Source organism: Sus scrofa, chromosome 1 (genome assembly GCF_054392235.1).
Source record: "Sus scrofa isolate SSC_HxYL_T2T_F1_AM1 chromosome 1, Sscrofa_HxYL_maternal_Yorkshire_Landrace_v2.0, whole genome shotgun sequence".
NCBI lineage: Eukaryota > Metazoa > Chordata > Mammalia > Artiodactyla > Suidae > Sus > Sus scrofa.
In genome coordinates, this window is record NC_139383.1 from 1,426,145 (window position 1) to 1,447,537 (window position 21,393).

The 21,393-nt window shown below is 55.5% G+C and overlaps 1 protein-coding gene across 3 annotated transcripts; it reads left to right on the forward strand.

Moving 5' to 3' along the window:
- The first annotated feature begins 9,845 nt into the window (after nucleotides 1–9,845).
- DACT2 (dishevelled binding antagonist of beta catenin 2) lies at nucleotides 9,846–19,819 on the forward strand. Of its 3 annotated transcripts, XR_014839192.1 has the most exons (5): nucleotides 9,854–10,136; nucleotides 15,476–15,608; nucleotides 16,510–16,818; nucleotides 17,499–19,191; nucleotides 19,637–19,819. XR_014839192.1 is itself a non-coding variant. In XM_005659107.4 (4 exons), the coding sequence occupies exons 1-4, from the start codon at nucleotides 9,900–9,902 to the stop codon at nucleotides 19,067–19,069; spliced, it is 2,250 nt and encodes a 749-aa protein (XP_005659164.3). In that variant the 5' UTR covers nucleotides 9,846–9,899; the 3' UTR covers nucleotides 19,070–19,819. The 3 variants fall into 3 exon arrangements, 2 of the variants coding, with proteins under 2 accessions (XP_005659164.3, XP_084871332.1); XM_005659107.4 differs by having other exon boundaries at nucleotides 9,846–10,136; nucleotides 17,499–19,819; XM_085015206.1 differs by lacking the exon at nucleotides 9,854–10,136 and adding an exon at nucleotides 11,714–12,062 and having other exon boundaries at nucleotides 17,499–19,819.
- Nucleotides 19,820–21,393: the final 1,574 nt, after the last annotated feature.

Sequence of the window (21,393 nt, forward strand, 5' to 3'; positions counted from 1 at the left end):
GCCACATTCCACCCAGGGCAGGTGCAGAAGACGCAGCCCTGGGCAGCACCCGCTCCCCCCCCCCCTCCCGGCAGGGACCGGGGCGTGACCGGCCGTCCCAGAGGCGGCGGGGGTCAGGATTCCGAGGGGAGTGACTGGAAACCCTGACTTTCCCCAGCTCCGTTCCCGGGCCAGGGGCCTCTGTGTCCTGGGATTACACCATCCGAAGCGCCTGAGAACAGTCAGCAAGCTGTGGTGTCGCCAGCAATTAAACAGTCACTTCATTTGATCCGACACAAAACTGTTCAACAATCACACATGTTCAATTACTCACACATATGCCCCAAAGTCTGCCACGTCCCCAAGGTAAAGTGTTTCCTTACTTTCCAGCCATGAAGGAGAGTCTGGCTGTGAGCGACTGTGGTTTCTGTGAAATAAAAATTGCGGGAACATTTGGGTGGTTCTTTGGGGCCTCACGAGCTGTGTGTGGGAGAGCAAAGGATTTGCTTCCCGCCTGTGCTTAAGAAAGGAGGCCTTGGAGTTCCCGATGCGGCTCAGCCGGTTAAGGACCCCACCGGCATCCATGAGGATGCAGGTTCCATGCCTGGCCTCGCTCAGTGGGTTGCCAGGAGCTGCGGCGTAGGTCGCAGACGTGGCTTGGATCTGGCGTTGCTGTGGCTGTGGTGGAGGCCGGCGGCTACAGATCTGATTCGACCCCTCGCCTGGGAATCTCCATGTGCCGCGGGTACGGCCCTAAAAAGACAAAAAAAAAGGGGGAGGAAAGAAAGGAGGACTCCGCGGGTGGAGGGTCCACGGGGGGACGTCGGCCACACGGAGCTCAGGTCAATAGCCCCCTTTCTCCCCATTAACTTCCACACGCCTCTTTCAAAACATGGAATAGTCCCACTTAAGGAAAATGCACTTGCTGTAATGAATCATCCCCTTTGTCGCTTAGGGTTTCACTCTGAAAAAACATTTTCTTTTCCAAATTTACTGAGCTCCAACCCCTACATTAAGGGCCTCAGATTTTTTTTCTTTTTTACATTATTTCCACACCATTCCCTGCATCTCTAACGTAAACTTCTTACACACTCGTAATAAATATTCTAATGCAAATTTTGACAAAATATTCAAACAGGAAACTACCAAAGAAGGCCTGCAAATACAGAGCCTACATCAAAAAAGAGTGTTCCGTCTCGCAATAGGGAACGAACCAGCGTATAAAATCGGGGGAAGGTTTTAATAACATCTCGTGTTGGCAAGACCCTTTTTTCAGGGTGGGGAGGAAAGAAACACTTATTCGGGATGATTTAGAATCGTGAGGAATGACTGATTACATCACGTCCCTCAGTGGGGGGTTAGCAAAATACATTGTTTTATACTCGCAGAGTGGGCATTGGGCATGAATGTTACAAATAGCCAAAAAATACTAAGAGATTGGATTTGGGGTAAAATACTATTCACACAGAAATTTCTGGAAAACATGATCTACTCAAAATTGGGCACAGCGGGGTGGGTTTTCTCCCGCTGATGATTTCACTGTCGTCACCCATTTTTCATCATCGGCATAAACAATAAAGTTATTTCCGCACGTGAAGAGAAAACATCTCTGAGAGTGGCTCCTCAAAGCAGGAGGAATACGGTAGTGCCTCATGAAATTAGCCCCAGATGACGGCGTAATTAACATGTTTTTGACCCTCTCAGACCCACGCTGGGTGGAAGGACGCAGGCCACAACCTGGACACCAGAGTCAGGAAGGTGGCCTCACGCACCAGAATGCCCTCTGGAGGACCTGCAGGCGAATTGGGGCAGGGAAGGCTAATTCGGGTGGCGCGTTGTAGGCACTCATAAGCTCTGGACAACCAAGACCTGCCTGTCCCACAGCAAGCACTTGGAAGTACACACGCGGTAAGAGAACGACCCTCGCCACAGGACAGACGGCCCCGGGTAACAAAGTCACGCTCTGCGTTGCTGTTTACAGGCAGCCGCGCATACGTTAAGGTGCAATAATAAAAACAATAAAACTGAAGTTACAAGGCAGCTTTATCTTCTCCAGTTTCAGTTCCATCCGCCCCAAAGGCTACGGATTTACAATTTCAATCTTGGAACAAAAATGACCACGCACGACTGATGAAGCATAGGACACAGTGTGCGCCTACGTTTTTAAGAGAACACGCACGGACGCACTCTGGCACGTCCTATTTCACCGCACATGCCCTCACTGCTCTATGCCAACACCAGGTCAAACCCAAGGCACTTGGAGCCTTTCTCAGGGGCCATCTGCCATCTCACAGTTCAGGGCCGGACGTGACCCGTTGCGCTCATCTGGGAAGGAGCTAAGGGGAGAACACTGCCGAGCTAACACCCATAAATCATGGCTTTAAGGGCCGGAGGGGGGATTAAGGCAGGACTTCGTTTTCGGAATAAATAAAAAGTCCAACCGTGGCAGCAACAGTGCGTTGATTTGGCTCCTTTGCCAGGCGACTCTCACGCTGTAGAAATTCATTATGACTTTGCAAATCAAGTCAGGCCAAATCAAGTCGAAACCCCTGAGCCGAATGAGTGAGGTCATTGTTGGAGTTTATAGTGGCTTCGGGCAAAACGCCGGGTGGAATTCCGGTCCGGGCATCTCAGGGTTGCTGATTCCAAGGACTCTGAGCCGTGCGTGTCAGCACAGAGGCCCGGGCTCGGCGCTCACACCCTGCGAGCCCTTCCCGGGGAGCCTCAGCAGAGGGGCGCATGCAGGGGCTCCCCGCAGCTCCATGGAGACGCGAGGACAGCAAGGACTCCTTCTAAAGAAGGAAATCCACCTTTCACAGGGGAAACCCCAAACAGAGACCTTTCCTAAAGTAAGTCTTGAACGTTCATCGAGAAACACTGAAAACTGGTACAGATGAGAATTCAGAGGCAGGCAATGATCCTTTTAGTGCTTTGAGACCAAACGAAGCATCATTGTGTCACAAGGCTCCATGAGGAAAAACGTGGGTTTCGTCCGAGGACCTGCACCTCCAGCTGCAAGTCCGAGTGAAGAGCAGAGCTCCCCTGTCCCCTGCCCGCCCGGGGCCGCCTGCCGGCTCCATCCTGAGCATGGGCTTCCCTTTAACCCGTGACTCCTCACTGCCTCGCGGGTGTACGGCTCTCCCCTTTCTAGGCAGGCAGTTGCCACTGCTCGAATCAGGCATCTTCTCCTGACCCTGCAGGTGGGCACCTCCCAGTGTGGGAACTCCAGCCCGAGAACCACCGACATGGAGCCAACGAAGAACCTCCACCTTTGAGCTCAAGACAAACAGGAAGGCTCGCACGAGGTCCCACTCGTCTTTCTGAGATGAGTTCACAGATAAAGGGAAATCCGGCTGCTGATGGATGGGTGCGCTGAGGCAGCACTCATTGCATAATCCCGTCTGCCTTGGGCAGGAGTGGGATGGCGAATTTCATGGGGCTGGTTTAAGGTGCCAGCGTGTTTCTCAGCAGCTCCGTGAAGGCCGTTCCCCGTGATCAGAACACACCAGCCGCTACAGTCTTCATCAAGCCTGAGGTGAGGAACGCCTGTACCTGTCCTCATTTTTATTATTTCTCTGGACGACTGTGCTCCTGTGGCCAGAACACAGGCAGGTTTGAAGACATAACCAAGTTGACAGCTTTTGTAGGTCAGGGAGAGTCATTCACTTTTTAACTTTTTAACCTAATCACATAGGTAGGGCTCATAGAAAAATAAAAATACAGGAGGAAAAGAGGCCAGTTCACCTCTAATGCCCTTTTCCCAGACGTAACTGCTACGCACATTTTAAGTGTATAGCTTTTCATACTCTGTGCACAAATACACACACACAACTGTTAATGAGCTGCAGTGATCTGCAATCTGCATTTCTGTCTTGATATATCACTTAAAACATGTTTTCCATGTTAACAACTGTACGTCTCCTTTAGTGAACTTCACCCTGGGAGCTGAGTGTAAATACTAGCATCAGGGCAGAGAGCTCCGAAGACGAAATCGACAGCCAGGAACGGCTCCAGGTGTGCAGGGACGTGCGACAGGGACAGCGTTTCTGTTCCGTGGGAAAGGGACATGCTTTAAGAAAAGGGGATGGTGCCGGAATATGTAAACAGTCACAGGGAAAATGTTAGACCCCCTTCCTCACAGCAGATGCCAAGTTAATTCTGGGTAGGAGAAAGATACACAGGTAACAGCAGAATAAAACTTATAAAAATGCGGACTTCAAGTTAAAGTGGAGGAGAACATTTTAGTTAAGACAGGAATCAGAAAAGGCAGAAAAGAAAAAATGGAAAAAACTCAGTGCTGGAAGTCGCTATCACACACAAAGCTGGAGAAAAACAGTAGCTTTCAGAAAGAGGTACGTCCACGGCACACGACAGGTAACATCCAGACTCCCCGGGGAAGCTCCTGCCAAGATCAGCAGCAGCAGGAGGGGCGTTCCCGGGAGAAACGAACACTGCAGACGGAGACCGGAGAAGATGCTCCCACTGGTTGCAAGTCACAGCGCTGGACATGGAGCGAATCCCAAGACCCCGTCTTCCCACCACTTCAGAGAAAACACATTTTAAAGCGATGATGGGGGGTTGCACTCCAACTCACTGCGGGTTTGGGGTACAACCTTTCTGAGGGACCTTGGGGGGTGGAGATAAAAACACAGATGCTCTGACGTCAGAAACCCCACGTTTGAGAAGAACAAGCAGCAACACAGAGGTCATGTGCAGAAAAGTGCTCTTGCGGCACTGCTGTCGCAGGGAAAAGTTAAGGAATCAATGAAACGCTCATCCAGAAAAGAATGATTGCTGTATATGGATCTGTTGGAACAGTATCTACCCAAAGAGTTAGATGGTGATGAAACTGTAGGCTAACGGAATAGGAGTAGTGATTAAACGGTAGGTAGATAGATGACAGATAGACAGACACATACACACGCAAATGGACACATACGTACGTATATGGATAGATACCCGCATAAATGGATAGATTAGATAGATACATACATACACAAATGAGTAAATAAATACATACCTACCTAAATACATAGATACATAGGAAAATGGATAGGTACATACATACACAGAAAAATGGATGGATTAGGTGGCTGGATAGATGGATGGACAGACAGACAGGAGACAGACAGAGGCACGGTGGACAGAGATGGGTAGAGCTACGATGCAGATGAGGTGGTCAAGGGGCAGCATCAGGAGTGGTCAGCCGAAGCCATGTGCCCCTGGGAGATGCATGACAGGGTCACAGCCTCACTCCTGACAGTTGCGCCTCAGATGCATAACCTGACCCAGGGGGAAACCTCAGCAACAAGAAATCAAGGAGCATCCTACAAAATAATTGTTTCTGAAAATAAGGGTCTTCAAAAGTTGTACGTCATAAGCCAAGGCTAGACCGGGGCCCTGCTGACAGAGACCCACAGGACAAGAGAGGGCAACGTGTCAGTTTGGACGGGGTTGTTCTGATCCAAAGGACATTAGGTGCGTAACTGATAAAACCCGCGTCGGATCTGAAAATTATCTTTTTTTTTTTTTGTCTTTTTCTAGGGCCGCACCTGTGGCATATGGAGGTTCCCAGGCTAGGGGTCGAATCAGAGCTGTAGACCCCGGCCTACGCCATAGCCACAGCAACGCGGGATCCAGGATCCGAGCCGCATCTGTGACCTACACCACAGCTCACGGCAATGCCAGATCCTTAACCCACTGAGTAAGGCCAGGGATTGAACCCGCAACCTCATGGTTCCTAGTCGGGTTTGTTAACCACTGAGCCACGATGGGAACTCCAGATCTGAAAATTAGATGGTAATTATGAATCAACATCAGTTTCCCGATTTTAATGATTAAATTTGGTTTTAAGATAATATCTTTGTGTAGGAAACACAAGCCAAGTTACGTGGGGCAATATATCTGCACTGGTATGTGTGTTTGGGAAAAAGTAATTTGTCTCACACAATAAGAAAAAGCCATTCTACATGGATTGTAGTTCCAAATTGGAAAGTAAAATAAAGTTTCTAGATGCAACTTTGAATAATGTTTTCCAGATACTGAATTTCTGAAAGCAAAACTTTATTGTAAACGGTGCAAACAGAACCAACGATAGATAAGCCTACGTAAAAATTAAAAACGTCTGTTCTCCAAAAGCCTCCATTAAGAGGTTCATAGATGGGAGAAGGCTTGTAGCCAGTCTCTCCTCCACCCTGACATCTTGAAATCAAATGTAAAGGAAGAATCATCATTTGTCTTTTTACCAAAAAAAGGTAGCATCAGGAATCTTCTTCAATACACTCATTATACAGCTGAGAAAACTGAAGGCAAGAGAGCTTGGTACTGAGATCTCTTGAGTCTCAGCCTAATGCTTTTCCCAACATCAGACATGGTAAATAAAGAGAACCAAAGGGAGAAAAAAAAATAAACATAAAATAATCTGAAAAACTCAATGATACATTCAAGAAACTAGGAAGCAAAAGGAATATCCTCCTTCTGATAAAAAGCATCTAAGAAAAACCTGCAGCTAACATCATACTCAGTGGCTAGAGACCAACGACTGCCCACCCCCAGCCCTCCCGTCACCCCAAGAACAGAAACAAGACAAGGTGCCTGTCCCCGTCACGTCTCTTCAACATGTGCTGGAAGTTCTAGACAGAGCAATACGGCAAGAAAAATAAATTAAAAGCATCCAAAATGAAAGTAAGAAGGGAAAATATCTATTTCCAGATGACAGGATTTCGTAAATTTTAACAAGTGCAAGAGAATCCACCAAAAAGCCATTAGAACTAATAAAACTTCAGCAAGTTTGCTTGGATTAGTATACAAAAATAAATTGCTTGTTCCTATACACCAGCAGTGAACATTATGAAAATGACTTTTTAAAACATTTCCAATTTTAATAATTTGAAGGAATAAAGTACTTAGAAATACTTTTAAGTGCAAGACTTGTACACTGAAAACTACAAAACACCGGCAAGTAAAGAAGCTCTAAATAAATGGAAAAATATTCCATGTTTATGGTTCAGAAGACTCAGCCTTAAGGTTACAATACTTCTCCAGTCGATCTAAGATTCCAGGCACTCTCCATCAAAATCTCAGCTGGCTTCTTTGCAGAAATAGATAAGTTGGATCTTAAGCTTCATGTGGAAACGCAAGGGACCCTGAACAGTCAAAACAGTCTTGAAAAAGAACAATTAGAAGACTCACACTTCCTGACTTGGAAACTTACCACAAAGCTACGGTAATCAAACAACGTGGGGCTGGCATGAGGATAGAGGTAGGAATTGAGAATTCAGTGAGTGATTTTTCTGAATCACCTGATTTTCAGCAAATGTCCCAAGACAATTTAAAGGAGAAAGAACTGTCTTCCCAACAAATACATGGTGCTGGGACAGCTGAATATCCATGTGCTAAAAAAAAATGAATTTGGACCCCTACCTCACGTCATATACAAAAATTAACGGAAGACTGATCAAAGACTTAAACGCACATACTAAAACTATTTGAAATATCTTAGGAAAAAAGCACTGATGTAATCTTTGGGTTAGGCAATGGTTTCTCAAATATTACACCAAAAGTAAGGCAATGAAAGAAAAAAAATAGATACATTGGAATTGGTCAAAATTTAAAACATTTTACTGCCAAGTGCATTGTCAAGAACGTGAAAGGAGGCAGAGCCTCCGTGCCTGTCTGCTTGCATCTCTCACAAGTTTCCTATTCTAATAAATCTATGTCTTGCCTAAAAAAACCAAAAAGAAAGAAAGTGAAAGGATACCCCTCAGGATGAGCAAAATATTTGCTAACATATATGCGATGATGGAATTGTATCCAGAATACATAAGGAGCATCTATATCTCAATTATAAAAAGTTTTTTTTTAACTTTTTTAAGACATTTTTTAACATAGGCAAAGGATCTGAAGAGACATTGAGACGCACAAGCAGCCAGTAGCACATGAAAAGATACTCAGCATCACCAGCCGTGGGGAACGGAAATCAAAATCACAATGAGACACCACTGCATACGCACCAGAGCGGCTCAACCAAACAGACCAATGTTGGTGAGGACATGAAGCATGCAGAACATTCTGGCAGTACTGCTGGGAATGCCTCTTTGGAAAGTGGGCTGGCAGTTCCTCCAAACATGACACATCATAGTCATTACCTATGACCCAGCAATTGCCCTCCCAAGTAAACACCCAAGAGAAATGAAAGCATATGTCGACATAAAACCTTGGCGGTGACTATCCATAGAGCACTATCCGTGACAGCCAGAAGTGGGGACTTCGCCCAGAAGTGGGGACTTCGCATCAAGGAATAAGTGGGTAAATAAAAAGCATCCGACTTGAGACAGGCTGGGACGTGGGACCTGGGACCCTTGGCTGCGTGGCTGCAGTGCTTGCATCTGGACAAACATCTCCTCCAGCAACAAAATACAAAGAAGCTGTAAGTGACTAAAAATGAACAGTTGGGGCAAATTATGGACAATGAGAAACAAAAAACTAAAAACCCAACTGCCGTTTCTGAAGATCCCAGAGCAAAATCCGGGGACCGTGCATGCCCCCTGCACACAACAGCAACAAGGGCAGGGGGAGACCACCTAAGTCACCCCTCTGGCCGGACCCCTGGACCCACCCCTACCCCCCCCCCCATAGAAGGAACCAGCTTGTCCCCACCCTCAAGAAGCAAGCAAGCAAGGGAACCTGTTGTTTGTGCTGCTCTCCCCTGCCCCCAACAGCGACAGCGACAGCGGGGGCGCAGTAAAGCCTTCCTGCCTGAATGGCTGGCCTGTCCTCTTAGCAATTTCTGTTTGTGAAGGAGGCCAAGAACCCAGGTTGGGAAGACTACCAGGCAATGGAGCATTACTTACCAAATAAAAGGAATGATGTACTGAGAGCCCTGCTACAACGTGGGCGAGCCTTGAAAATATGCCCAGTAAAAGAAGCCAGGGGTAAAAGCCACCTGACTGTGTGATTCTATTGAATGACATGACCCATACCCGCCGCCTGACCTTTGGGGCGCAGTGGGAGAAGGAAGGAGGACCCTGATGGACCCAGGGCTTTCATTGAGGGGAGGGGGTAAAATGCCCTACAATCCACTGTGGTGATAGTTGCCTGACTTTATGAACCTAGGAGGCCCTGCTGAACTGTACACTTTAAATAGGAGAAGCGCCAAGGAGGTCCCGTCTTGGTGCAGCGGCAACAAACCTGACTAGGAACCATGAGGTTGTGGGTTGAATCCCCGAACTTGCTCAGTGGGTTAGGGATCCGGCGTGGCTGTGAGCTGTGGTGTACGTCGCAGACAGGGCTTGGATCCTGCATTGCTGTGGCTGTGGTGTAGGCCGGCAGCGGTGGCTTCAATTAGACCCCTAGCCTGGGAACCTAAAAAGCAAAATAAATAAATAGGGAAGCATCTGGTATGTGAATTAGATCTCAGTAAAGCTATCCCCCCCCCAAAAAAAAAGGATAAGCTGAGGTTTCCAAGAAAAGTGGAGTTTTTTTTCGAAGTTCTAATGCGTTTATAATGCTAGCACGGTCTTTACAATGTGCTTCGAACCAATAATTTCTCCTTAAAACATTGTTTAAACCTGAACACAGCCTCGCACTGTGTTTGTTCCACTTTCGCCCCCGCCCGCCGGGCTCCTCCCTCCCCTTGCGTCCGCTCCGGGGGTCACAGCGCGCGTCCTGGGCGCATAGGAGTGCGCGGCCCGGGTCCCCAAGGGCGCGGGGCTCCGCCGACTGGGCGGGCCGGGGGGCGGCCGCAGTGACCCCGGGGCGGGTGCCGACACCGCCTCCGCGGCCGCCGATAGGTCCCACCCCCCCTCGGCGACCTGCGGGCCGGGGGCGGGGAGAGGCGGCGCAGAGGCCGCGCGCACCGCGGGCGCCGCTCGGGAGGGAGGCCGGGGAGGCTCGGGCCGCTCCGGGGGCCCGAGCGCGGGATGTGGGCGCCGGGCGGCCCGCCGGGGCCCACGGGCTGGGACCGCCGCCGGGTGGGCGCCAGGCTGCGCGCGGCGCTGGCGGGGCTGCACGAGCTGCAGGGGCTGCGCGCCCGGCAGCAGGCGCGCGTGCGGGGCGCCCTGGCCATGCAGCCCCCGCCCGGGCCCGCCGCGCCCCGCGGCCCCCGCGCCCAGGAGCTGCGGCTGGAGGCGGCGCTGGCGGCGCTGCAGGAGCAGCTGGTAAGGGGTGCGCGGGGGGCGGGCGGCGGCTGCGGGGTCGCGGGGACAGGTTCTCCGGCCGCGGGGGCGGGCGGGAGACGGAGGAGTTGCCTGATCGATTGAGGGTCCCTTCGGAGATTTCAAAGGGCGCGATTTGGTCCCAAAGGAGAAGGACGCAGAGGCCCGAGGCGCAGGGCTGAGGATCCGCGTCCTGAAAGCCGCCCGGCCCTGCACTCCCGCGCCTGGCCGCGCTTCCAGGCTCCGGGCTCTGCCTACTTCCCCGCGCAGACTTCGAGGACGTAACCCCTGATTGTTGGGGGTTCCAGGGTGTGCTGATAAGAACGCTTTCGTTCGGTTTTCCCCGGTGGGGGCTACTTGGGGTCCTGGTACCGTATTCCGGGGGGCAGCTTCCGCGCCGCTGCGTGGGTTCACCGACAGCAGGGCCAGCCTGCAAAGCTCACCCCAGGTTGTCCCCAGTGACGCTGGGGTCTTGTCGGGGTATCAAGGTTTGGGGGAGAGCGTGTGTGTGATGAGGGGCTCTCCAACTTCAAATTGTAACCTGACCTATGAGAAGAGGTGTGTCCTGTGCGCGGCGGTGGAACCGGGGCCCCTAGGATTGCTCCCCACTGCGCCTTCTGAGCCTGCCGGCGCTGCTCTGAATGCGGGTCCTTTTTGTCATTAAAGACACTCCCCAGATGATGATTGCGATTGTTAATCCCCGTGGGGCTTCATTTCATGTACTGGGGGCGATTCAAGAGAGGTTTGCAGTTCTGCAGTATGTTTTACAGGGAAAATGAAAAGGCTATGTAGCGAGATGTCTATTTGATAGAATCGACTCTCTTACTCCAAGTGGCATTTCTTTGAAATGAGACCTTAACTCTGCCCTGTTGAGAAGTTGCAAAGCAGCCTGGAGGGAGCTGTAGCATTGCTATCTGCTTAGGGCAGGCCTGTGAATGATTTGTTAACTGCCTCTGGATTAGTGGATCAGGAAGCGGAGGCTTGAGATGCCTCCCAGGACCCTGCTATCTTCCCACATTGCGGGGGGGGGGGGGGGGGGCTACCTGGGCAGCCACCCCCTCTCCTGTGATTCACCACCTGCCACCCTGAGGGAAGGAGCTAGTTACTGAGTGGAACCTTCACAGCTTCTTATCAAGTCATAGCCGAGGCTTAGCTGGCTAGCGTGTGCTGGGTGCACCCAGGCACATCCTACCTTTCGCAGGAGCCTGGGGAAGCTCACAAAAGCCCGCACAGATGCAGGCCGGGCGGGGCAGGGCGGGGTGGGGCGGGCTCTGCAGTGCTGCTCTGAGTGGCTCTGTCCAGGGAGCTGGAGTGCAGGTGACGATTAACTTGGCTTCAGTAATATACAAATCAGACTTGGTGACGACTCAGCCTCTAATTACACGTAGCCTTTTAGGAGAGAAGATCAAACAGGTTTTTTTTTTTGTTTTTATTTTTTTTTTAATGTGGGGACCAGAAGAAACACGCACACTTTGTCTTGAAACTTTGTTCTTGCAACAGATGATGTGATCAAAAGAGAAGAACAATGGAATATGTGTGACATCAGCCCGGCAATTAACACGTTCACATTTTTCTTGCAGGGAAAAAATTAGGAGTGGTCCTGGTTCCAAGAGGAAGAGTGCAGTCTAACCTTCCTCTCCAGCTCGGGGGCTCGTTTCACTGACTCCCCGCTAACCCGGGGCCCCTCCCACGCCCACCCCGGGTCCGCCTGGGTGGGAGGGTCACCATTCAGGTGTGAGGACAGGAAGAATTTTATCTGACCCTCGGCAGCCTTATCCCACAGACGTCCCCAAGTGAGAATGAGTTTGAACCTTTGGGGATTGAAAGTGCAGTCTGGAGAACAGCAGTGTCCATCACACTAACACTTATCAGAACGGCAGCGCCTTTTCAACCGCTGCGTCTGAAGTTACAAAAAGAAGCCTGTCGCAGGTACTTTGTGAGTCTCTGTCGGATAAATAAGCGAGCAGCTTGGATGGCTCTAACAAAGGGGAAATGGTTTCTGTATTTACTGTCTCGGCAGTCTAGATTTCTAAGCTAATTAAAGCCCCACAGCGACCTCTGACCCCTGCAGCCCTCACCAGTGAGGCCGTTCCTGGGCTCACCTCTCTGCGTCTTCCTGGGAGAAGTGGCTGCCATTCCCATTTTTACTCGGGCTACATCCCAGAACGACGACGTGGAAAGACCAGGCTGCCCCAGAGCCTGGAAGCCCCGTCTCCCGCCAGGAGGGCCCCCCACTGGGAAGTGGGGGAAGGCTCTCTCTGGGGACCTGCTGGGAAAGGGATCCTGGGGACTCTCCCGTGGTGGCTTTGCCGGTCATGACGTGCCTTGGCCCTGAGGGGCAGCAGCTCCTCGCTGGCAGGGGCCGGCCCTGAGCCCTGCGGGAGCTGCGGGCCTGACTCTCCAGCTGTCGTCACAGCATCTGGCCTTTTCCTTGGACCGATGGCGCTTGCTCTGGGAACGCTCAAGGTCACGGGTGGGAAGGGAGCCGCAGGTGCAAGTGCTTGTTATCCCTGAGGCCAGTCGGTGACCCGGCCCCTCGACGGACTCTTCAAGCGAGGTGGTAACGTTCCCCCCTGCAGGGCGCGGGCGATGCCTCGGAATTCATGGGGAAGATGCTTCCTGCGCCTGTCCTCCGCTGTCCGGAGCAGAGGGGTGACTTGGAGGCGTCCCTGCGTCTGACCTCGGGCGCTTTTCCTTTTCATCCTCGGTATCTGCCCTAAAGCCTGGGGAAAGCCGGGAAGCTGAGTTGGAGACGAAGCAGAAGGCAAAGCGGGGGGGCCCCCGATCACGCCTCTGGCACACAGAGGAAACCTCTGCTTCTAACGGCGTGGCCCTGGTGGACGTTCTCAGACTTTTGTCGTAAAGACACTGGTCCCTGGGAAGCTTGTCCAAACCCAGTCTCCTGGGCGTGCCCTGGAGTCTCTGTAAGCTGGTGGCGAGGAGCCCAGAGTCTGTGTGGACTCCAGGTGCTCCTGGCCCCTGGGCACCGGGCTGCACTCTCGCCCGGGCTGGGGGCACTCCGGCAGGACACGGCGCCCTGACCATGAGCCTGAACGCCTGCAGTGAGTGCCGGCCAGGTGGCCGCACCAGCTTGCTCGCGGCTCTGGTGGGACTTGGGCAGTGGCCCCGGTCCTGCTCGCTGGGCGCCACTGACGTTTCTGAGACGCGTTTTCTCTGCAGACACATGTGGCTGTACGTGCTCTGGGCCCGGGCCTGCGGTGGCTTAGGCTCTTTCCTGACCACATAAGCAACTTTGACTTGGCACAAAGCTGGAGGCCGAGGAAGCGTCAATGAAAAGCAGAGACACGGGAACCCCCAGGGAGGGCAGGAGGGTCACAGAGGACCGTGTGCGTCCTGCTGCCGGCGGCCCCCGTGGTGGGGCAGCTGCGTAAACCATCCGAGCTCCCCCAGGGCCTGCAGGTCTGCAGGCGGGCTGCGCAAACAGTAATGACAAAGCTGCTATTCCCGCGCAAGCTCACTGGGGCGACTTTTTCGTGGGGAGGGGCTCGGAGCCGGAGAAAAGCAGCCAAGCACGAATCCAGAGACGTCTCCTTCAGAAGGAAGAGGAGGTCGCGGTTGGGAAGCGGTCAGATCAATGGTTTAAACACGGAAGTGTGGTCAGGGGAAGTGGATTCTCTGCGGAAGCGTGGTCAGGGGAAGCGGATTCTCTGTCGGTTCCGTGGTCTTAGTTTTCCAACAGAAGACAAGTGGTTTGAGTCAAAATCCCCTTTGTTTGACTCTCAGTGCTTTTCACCCGGATGGCAATTGGCAGGAGCGCGTCTTTGCTGCCCGCGCCCCACCCCGCGGGCCCTTTCCCCGGGTGAGCGGTCAGGTGGGAAGCCAGGCGGCGTCGGCCAGGCTGGGTGGCTCCGGGGGTACGTTTCGATTAAACCCAGCATGGTTTGGGGTGTTCTGTGTACTGTCACAGGAGGCTGGCAGATTCCCCTGTGGCAAAGCTCTCCTGAGCCCCTGAATTGGGTCCTGAGGCAAGTGGCTTTGGCTGCGAGGGGCTGCTGCTCCCAGGGCGTCGGGCCCACGGGCCCCCCCGGTTTGCGTCACCTGAGAATCGGCGGTCACAGCCGCCGTGGACCCACCTCTCATGTTGCTGAAATCACTGAGGTGGTTCCTCGTTTCCCGTAGAAAAATTTGAAGGTCCAGTAATCATTTCCTTAAACAGGACGAGCCTTATAATGACGTCCACCAATTATTTGCCTCCAATTTAATGGCTGCTCGAGAAACTCAGGCAGTGGACCTTGAAATAGGCTGCAGTTTTATCTCCAGAGGAAGGAAATCGGCATTTATTAAGCACTCAGGGCTGTTTTACACACGTACGACCTACATGTGTGAATGCGTGTGAGCGTTAACCACACACGTGTGTCGTATGCACATGACAGGACGTACACACACATATACGTGTGGGTAACGCTCCTAGTAGCCCATTTCACAGCTGGGGAAGCCGAGGCCTGGAGAAGCCAGCGCCTTGGAGGGCAGAGCTGTGATGTGGACTCCCGAAGCCAGAAGCATCCTGGGGCAGGTGTTCCGGCTACACGGGCGCCCAGCACTTTCATCTCAGCGCCTCCACCTCCCCCAAAGCCCCCCGACAGCCAGAAGGGTTCAGAATACCACCTGGGTTGTGGGGGCTAAGACTCTGCGGAAGGCGGGGACCTCTCTTCTCTCCTGGGACTTTCCCACCCCGCTGAAAAGCTGAAGGGTCTGCCCTCCCCACGTCACAGATGGGGCTGCCGTGAACGAACAGGGCGACACAGACACCTGGAAACCAGCTTCCTCCACAGACGGCAAAGACCCCGTGACTCCTGCCAGAGGAGGTGTCCCCGTGCTGTTTGGGGGGGTCTTAAGTGAAGTACGGTTGATTTATAACGCTGCGTTCGTTTCACTGTGCAGCACAGTGATTCGATTCTGTGTATATATGTATCACAGACGTGCAGAAGGTCCATAATTATGTGCCTATGATCTATAATAATGTATAGATTCTTTCCCAGATTCCCTTACGGCTGTCACAGACCGTCGAGTGTACATAGCTCCCCGTGCTGTACAGCAGGTCCTCGTCTCTTGCGCCGTTTTGGTCCTGACGCCCCTCTCCCAGCTCTCTATTCCTCCGCGTCCTTGCAGAGAAAAGTCTAAGGGGAAACTGCTGATAAGATCTGCAGCTGGGGGACCCGCTGGAGGCAGGAGAGTCGGTGGAGGACGGAGAGGCAGGAGAGCCGTCAGGGCGAGCTGCCTGCGCGCCGGGGAGCTGGGCCGTCCGGGCGACACAGCTTCACGCAGAGTCTGGGTTTTCAACCTCTGCGCTCAGTGGTCTTGCCTCCCTCTTCCCTTCTTAGAACCATCTGAGACACCAGGACGTCGGCCTGAAAACCCACCTGGACCAGCTGGACCAGCAGATCAGCGAGCTGCAGCTGGACGTGCGCAGAACCTCCAGCGAGGTCCCGGACACCGACAGCCGGCCCAGCTCCGGTATGGCACCTGCCGAGACCCCCGTTCACAGAGGCGTGGAGAACCTGCCTCTGCTTTCAGCCCACCAGAGAGTCAGGGGCTGCTCACAAGCCTAGAAAAGCATGTTACTGATGGATACGAAAGACGGCATCCTTTTATTTAAAAGCACTTGGGAAAAAGAGAGAGAGAGGGTGTACGCATTGTTTGAGTTGGAAAAACACTGCTTTTCATGGAAAAAAAAAAATCCCATGAGTTTTTCTCGCTTCTCTCTGGGCCGAGGCAGGTTCTGGTTTATGTTTTGGGTGAATCAACATGGAGGTTGTAAGAATAACTTGCATGTGACAACAGAATTTTTTTTAAGCCTGTAGGTCAATTCTGCCTAAACTCAGTAAAATTTCCTCCCTGCTGCCCTGTGTACCCTCTGCTAAAGGTCACCTGGAGATGATCGGTCGTGCTGGCCCTTGTGGCCCGGGGTGTGCGGGCTTCTGGCCCAGATCCAGGTTCAGAGGGCAGGGGGCCACCCCGGGGCCAGCGTTCTCCCCCAGACAGCGCTCTCTCCCCACCGTTCTCTTATCAGTTTGCACGATCCTGTCCTGGTCCGCGCTGTCGTCTGTGCAGCAGGCCCTGGGGACGGGGGGGGACCTCCCGACACGCTGTCCCCTCCCTGCCTGCTGACTCCAAGGCGCTGGGCAGCCTCGTGGGAGAGGGAGGAGGATGCCAGACTCTCGTGGGCCTGGAAGCCAGATGGGCCCCCTGCCCAGGAGAGGGATGAGCAGGCATTGGGCGTCCGTGAAGGGGGTCCCCTCACCCCTCCATGGGCAGCAACGGACAGCACGGTCCCCGCAGCCCCCTTAGTGCAGGGCTTCCCAGGCCGGGAGAAGCCTGGGCCTGGACTGTGCTGACGCCCCTGTCCCCCGTCCAGGCTTCTACGAGCTGAGCGACGGCGGCTCCTGCTCGCTGGGCACCTCCTGTGCGTCCGTGTGCAGTGACCTTGCATCCTGCTCCCTGGGCACCTCCTGCACGTCTGTGTGCAGTGACCTCACTTCCTGCTCCCTGGGCACCTTGCTGCCCGCCACCCCCAAGGCCAGGCCCGGTGCAGGGGACTGCCGGCCCCGGTCGGCCGACGAGACCACTGTGTGTGGGGTCCCCCTGCCTGCATGGGGGCCCCAGGCCAGCGAGGAGGACACAGGCCAGCTGCAGCACGAGTCCCGGCCCAGGCCGGTCTCCACAGGTACGGAGGGCTGGGTGGTGGGGTGGCCCCATCCCGGTGGCGGTGGCCGCCCTGCTGAGCACAGGGTGGGGGGTGGGGGCGCCTGTGGTGCTGTACCACCCCCACAGGTGCTGCTCCAAATTTTCTGCAGGCTTTTTTGGGGTTTGGATGGAGGTAGGAGCCAAACGCCCACTTCTGTTCACTGTGGCAGGGCTGTTGCAATAAAAAGCATCTCTTATGTAAAATGAACGTCACTCCACAGCTTCCACCACCCTCCCGGGCTCTGCCCTGGGCCAGTGGGTGTGAGCTCCGTTCACACGTGGTCTCCCATGGGCCGGGGAAGAGCCCCTCTCTCTTCAGACCCCCAAAAGGAAAGACGTCATCTCAGAACGTGTTTTAATCCTGGTCTCGCGGGGTCCCAGGGTTTTCGTTCTCGCCACACCTGTTCCGGGACCTTGTCTTGACTGGACCGTGTGGTCAGCGAAGCCCCATCTCCTGGGCGCCCTCCGCCCCATCAGGTCCAGGACTCACCTTCAAGGCTGTGGCTGGAAGGGCGTGATGGTGGGGTGTGTGCAGAGGACACCTGCAGTCCAGGGAGTGAGAGGCGGGGTCCGTCCTGCCCACCTCCGGCCGCAGCCGGGACAGAGAAGCCACACTCAGTCCTTCCTTTCTAGACGTTTTGTTTTTCTTCTCCTTCCCAGGTGACCTTGAAAGAGTTCTCATGGCGGAGGTGGGGCTCCAGAAAGCCAGCGCCCACCCCAAGGCCGCTCCCCTCCTCTGCCGTGGCATGGACCCCAAGTTCCAGTGCGACCTGGTGTCCAAGGGAGGCAGGGAGGTGTACCCGTTCCCCAGCCCCCTGCACGCCGTGGCTCTGCAGAGCCCTCTCTTTGCTGTCAACAAGGAGACATCACAGAGCGACGGCCTCTCACCCCCCAGGCAGCCCCTTCCCGGCCCCGCAGGTCCGAGCTCCATCCGGACTGGACTGGTCCTTGAGGCTGGCCCTGCCGGAGCCTATATAGACCGTCTGCTGCGACTGCGGGCCCGAAGGCCGCCCCCCCAGGAGGCACCCCCATCCCCACAGGAGCTCAGTGGCCAGAGAGCAGACAGGGAAGCTGGCCTGGAGAAGCTGGTCTGCCCCCAGGGGAGGGCAGAGGGGAGGGGGGCGGCCCAGGGCGGGGTCGCTGGCAGGGACAGCCTCGAGCAGCCGGGCCCTGTGCCCCCCGTGGGTCCTCTGCGCCCCAGTGGCCTTGTGGAGGAGGGACCTAAGCCCTGGAGCAGCTGCCTCCACGGGGAGGCTGGTCCAGGCTGCCCCCGGCTGGGGTGTGGCCGAGCCCCCTCTGCCCGCTCCTGGGCTCAGCAGCCGGCTCTGGATGGCCGGATGGGCAAAGGCAGCCTATCGTGTGAGCGGGTGGACGGGCAGAGCCCCCCTCCGGCCCCTGGACGTTGTGTCCCCCCCCACATCGTTGCCCACAGAGCAGCTCCCACAGGGCAGACAGGGGGCCCCCTCCAGACAAAGCCTGTGAGGGTCAGGAGGGAGCCCAGCGACAAGGCGCTGAGGTCTGGGAGGCCGCAACTGCAGTGGGGCGCCTTCGCAGCCCCCCGGCCGCCCTCAGAGTCTGGGGGCTCTGTCTGGAGTCCCCCCCGGGCCAGGGAGGTGCCCGGCCGGTCCTGCTCCGAGTCCAGCCTCTACCCCGTGTCCTTCTTTGTGCCCCTGCTGGTGGCCCGACGGGACGGTCACCAGGCGTCAGCCCAGGCCTTGTTCCCCCTGGACACGGCTCCCCTGGCGGCCAGCGGGGCGGCCGGGAGGAAGCCGCGCAAGTGGCCGTCCTCCGTGGAGATCTCTGCCCGGGCCCACCCAGACCCCAGCCCGGGGCCCCGCAGGCCAGCGGCCAGGAGAGGGGGCGGCCCGCGGCCTGTGTGCGCCAGGGCCCGGCCCAAGCTGCCCCGCCAGGACGCCCGCACCAGGAGCGAGTCAGACGGCTCCGAGTGCTCGGCCGAGTGCGCGTCCCTCTTCCCCTCCACCGTCGCGGAGAGCAGCGAGGATGAGGCCAGCGACCACACGGCCAACCGCTTCGGGGACGCGGAGTCCAGCGGCAGCGACGTGGAGGGTGGCGCGCAGAGCAGCCGGGCAGCACCCCTGCGGGCCCCGGCCAGCTCCAGACCCCCGCTGCCCCCGGTGCCCAGGCTGTGCCGCGTCAAGGCCTCCAGGGCCCTGAAGAAGAAGATCCGCAGGTTCCAGCCGGCCACGCTCAAGGTCATGACCATGGTGTGAGGTGCGGCAGCCCCTGAGCCGTCCAGGCCCGGGAGAAGGAGCGACGGACAGTGGCGCACGGCGGGCACAGAGGGGCCTTTCATGCCTGGGGAGGGCCCAGCCTCACGGGATTTGGTGTGCAGGTCCGTGTCATCTGGCCACTTGGCTTTACCTCCGAAGCCACCCTCTGGCTGGAAGGGGTTGGTGGGCAGGTTCCTGGGCACCGCCCAGGGTCAGGCTGTGACCGCCACGCGGCCCCACCCCCGCCCCGGTGGAGACGGTCTGTCTGCAGAGCTGAGACCCGATGGGACCAGCCTCCCCGGCACCTCTTCCTCCTCCTCCAGCCTCTTCCCAGGTCACACGCCCTGCAGCCCAGCTCCCCAGGCCTGCGCCTGGAGCCGGTGGTCACTTTCCTCTGTCCTGTGTCTGTCCCCCTCGGCTGGGCGGTCAGCGTGTCCCCAGCCTGTTGACTATTCCTCCCCAAAGGCGTTCTCCCGAAGAGGTGGCTGCAGGACTGTGCTAACGGGATCTGAGGGCCTTCACATACCCTCGACGTGAATAAGCGCCCGTCACGCCGTCTCTTTGCAGATCAGTCTTTGCCCGCAGCCTCCCCGCCCTCCGGGCTGTGGCGGCCCGTCAGGAAGCCCGAAGTCTCCCTCGCCTTGCGGACGCCCTCTCCCCCCAGGCGGCGAGGCCCACGTCACCCGAGGAGACTCTGAGCTCTTTCTGACACGTGTAAATTGAGCATAAAAGTGTTTTTGAAGAAACCCTGTTTTGGTGTTTATTTTTCAAAGGAAACTTCCCTCAACTGTTCAGAGAGGTGGGATTGTCAGGGAAGCTGCCTGCTGAGAATATCTGCCCTTTAGATCCTGACGTGGCTTTATCCTGAACTGTTCGAAGCTCTTCTATGGGCCCGGAGGCGGAAAGAAGGGGGGGCTTCCCCCGGAGCCCCCCCCCCGGGGGGCCCTCCATCCCACCCTGGGGCTAAGTGCACGGTTGGCAGGAACTTTTCAATGAAAACTGTAAGAAAACGAGCTAAAACGGTAGCAGATTTTATACTAAATGTTAGTCACACACCAGACAACTAGTTTCAGGATGCAGTTTAAGAGCGGTTAACATTTTAAAAAGCGATTCACCTTCCAGAACAGAGAGCTTCAGCTTTTGGACCCGGGGCTAAGGGTCCTGAGAGTGCAGGCAGGACAGACGCCCTGAAACCTCAAACACGCAACCGTATCGAAGGGCCCGGAGCTACTGAGTTTGGGCCTTCCCCTGAGTCTGTCTACGCAGAATTCCCACCTGGGCTCTACAGCGTCTGCTCACCAGCAGCGGTGAGAGGGTTTTCCGAGGCTTTTTCAAAAACGGCCTTGGTATCTGGGGAAACGTCAAAGGCCACCGCCGTGGGGTTTTGGTAAAAGACGAGGTGTTTTCTTTAACGGTCTAATGCCCAACCATGGGGCAGAGGGGCCGGGCACCGGTTCTGCCAGGGCCTCCAGCAGGCGAGGCTCTTGTGAAAGGGTGTCCGAGTCAGCGGTTCCCGCCGCCCTCGGGCCTGCGGGCTCCCGTCCACGTCCACACCTGCCACCCTGGAGGAACGGCGCCCTCTGCTCTGCTTGACGTCCCCTCGTGTCTGTGGACCTTCCCTCGGTCCAGGGCTTTGAATGCTGTCCTGCCTCCTCCGTGGTCGGGGAGCCTGTCCCGTGTCAGGCTGTGTCTGGCCTGGTCACGTGGGGTCTCTGAGGGACGGGTGCCGTGGGTGTGGCCCCGGCTCTTCTTTCTGACAGTTTCTCCTCTCAGAACCCAGGCTCCATCGCCCCATGAGTCAGGCGCCAAAGGCGGCCAGAGGAAGACGTGTCCTGCCCAGGGGACCCGGGCCTGTCTGTGCGGCCGCGAACCAACCCAGCAAACTAACTGTGCAAACTAGTCGTGCCAACTGACCACGCCAACCTGCCCGCACACACTGCCCTGGCTCCAAACAAAGCCCAACCGTGGCCTCCGTGACAAGCTGCCAAGTCAGTCCATCTGTGTCCCCCTCTCCCCCCCACCCCACTCCTCCCCCTGCGCCTTCAGCTCCCTCCTTCTCTGTCTGTCTCGGTCTCTCCCCAGCCTTGGAGGCCTACACATACACACACACACACACACACACACACACACACACACCCCACAGACACACACACACAGGCCCACAGACATACACACAGAGGCATACACACAGACACATACACACACTCACAGCCATGCATGTGCACACACACACAGAGGGCCCCCCCCCCACACACAGAGGCTCATACACACACACACACACACACACACACACACGCACACTGTGGCTGCCCGGGGCCCATGCT

Coding starts and splice junctions, on each gene's coding strand:
- DACT2 (XM_005659107.4), top strand. CDS start 9,900: ATGTGGGCGCCGGGCGGCCCGCCGGGGCCCACGGGCTGGGACCGCCGC. Junction 10,137..15,475: donor CGGCGCTGCAGGAGCAGCTG/GTAAGGGGTGCG, acceptor TTCCCTTCTTAG/AACCATCTGAGACACCAGGA. Junction 16,819..17,498: donor GCCCAGGCCGGTCTCCACAG/GTACGGAGGGCT, acceptor TCTCCTTCCCAG/GTGACCTTGAAAGAGTTCTC.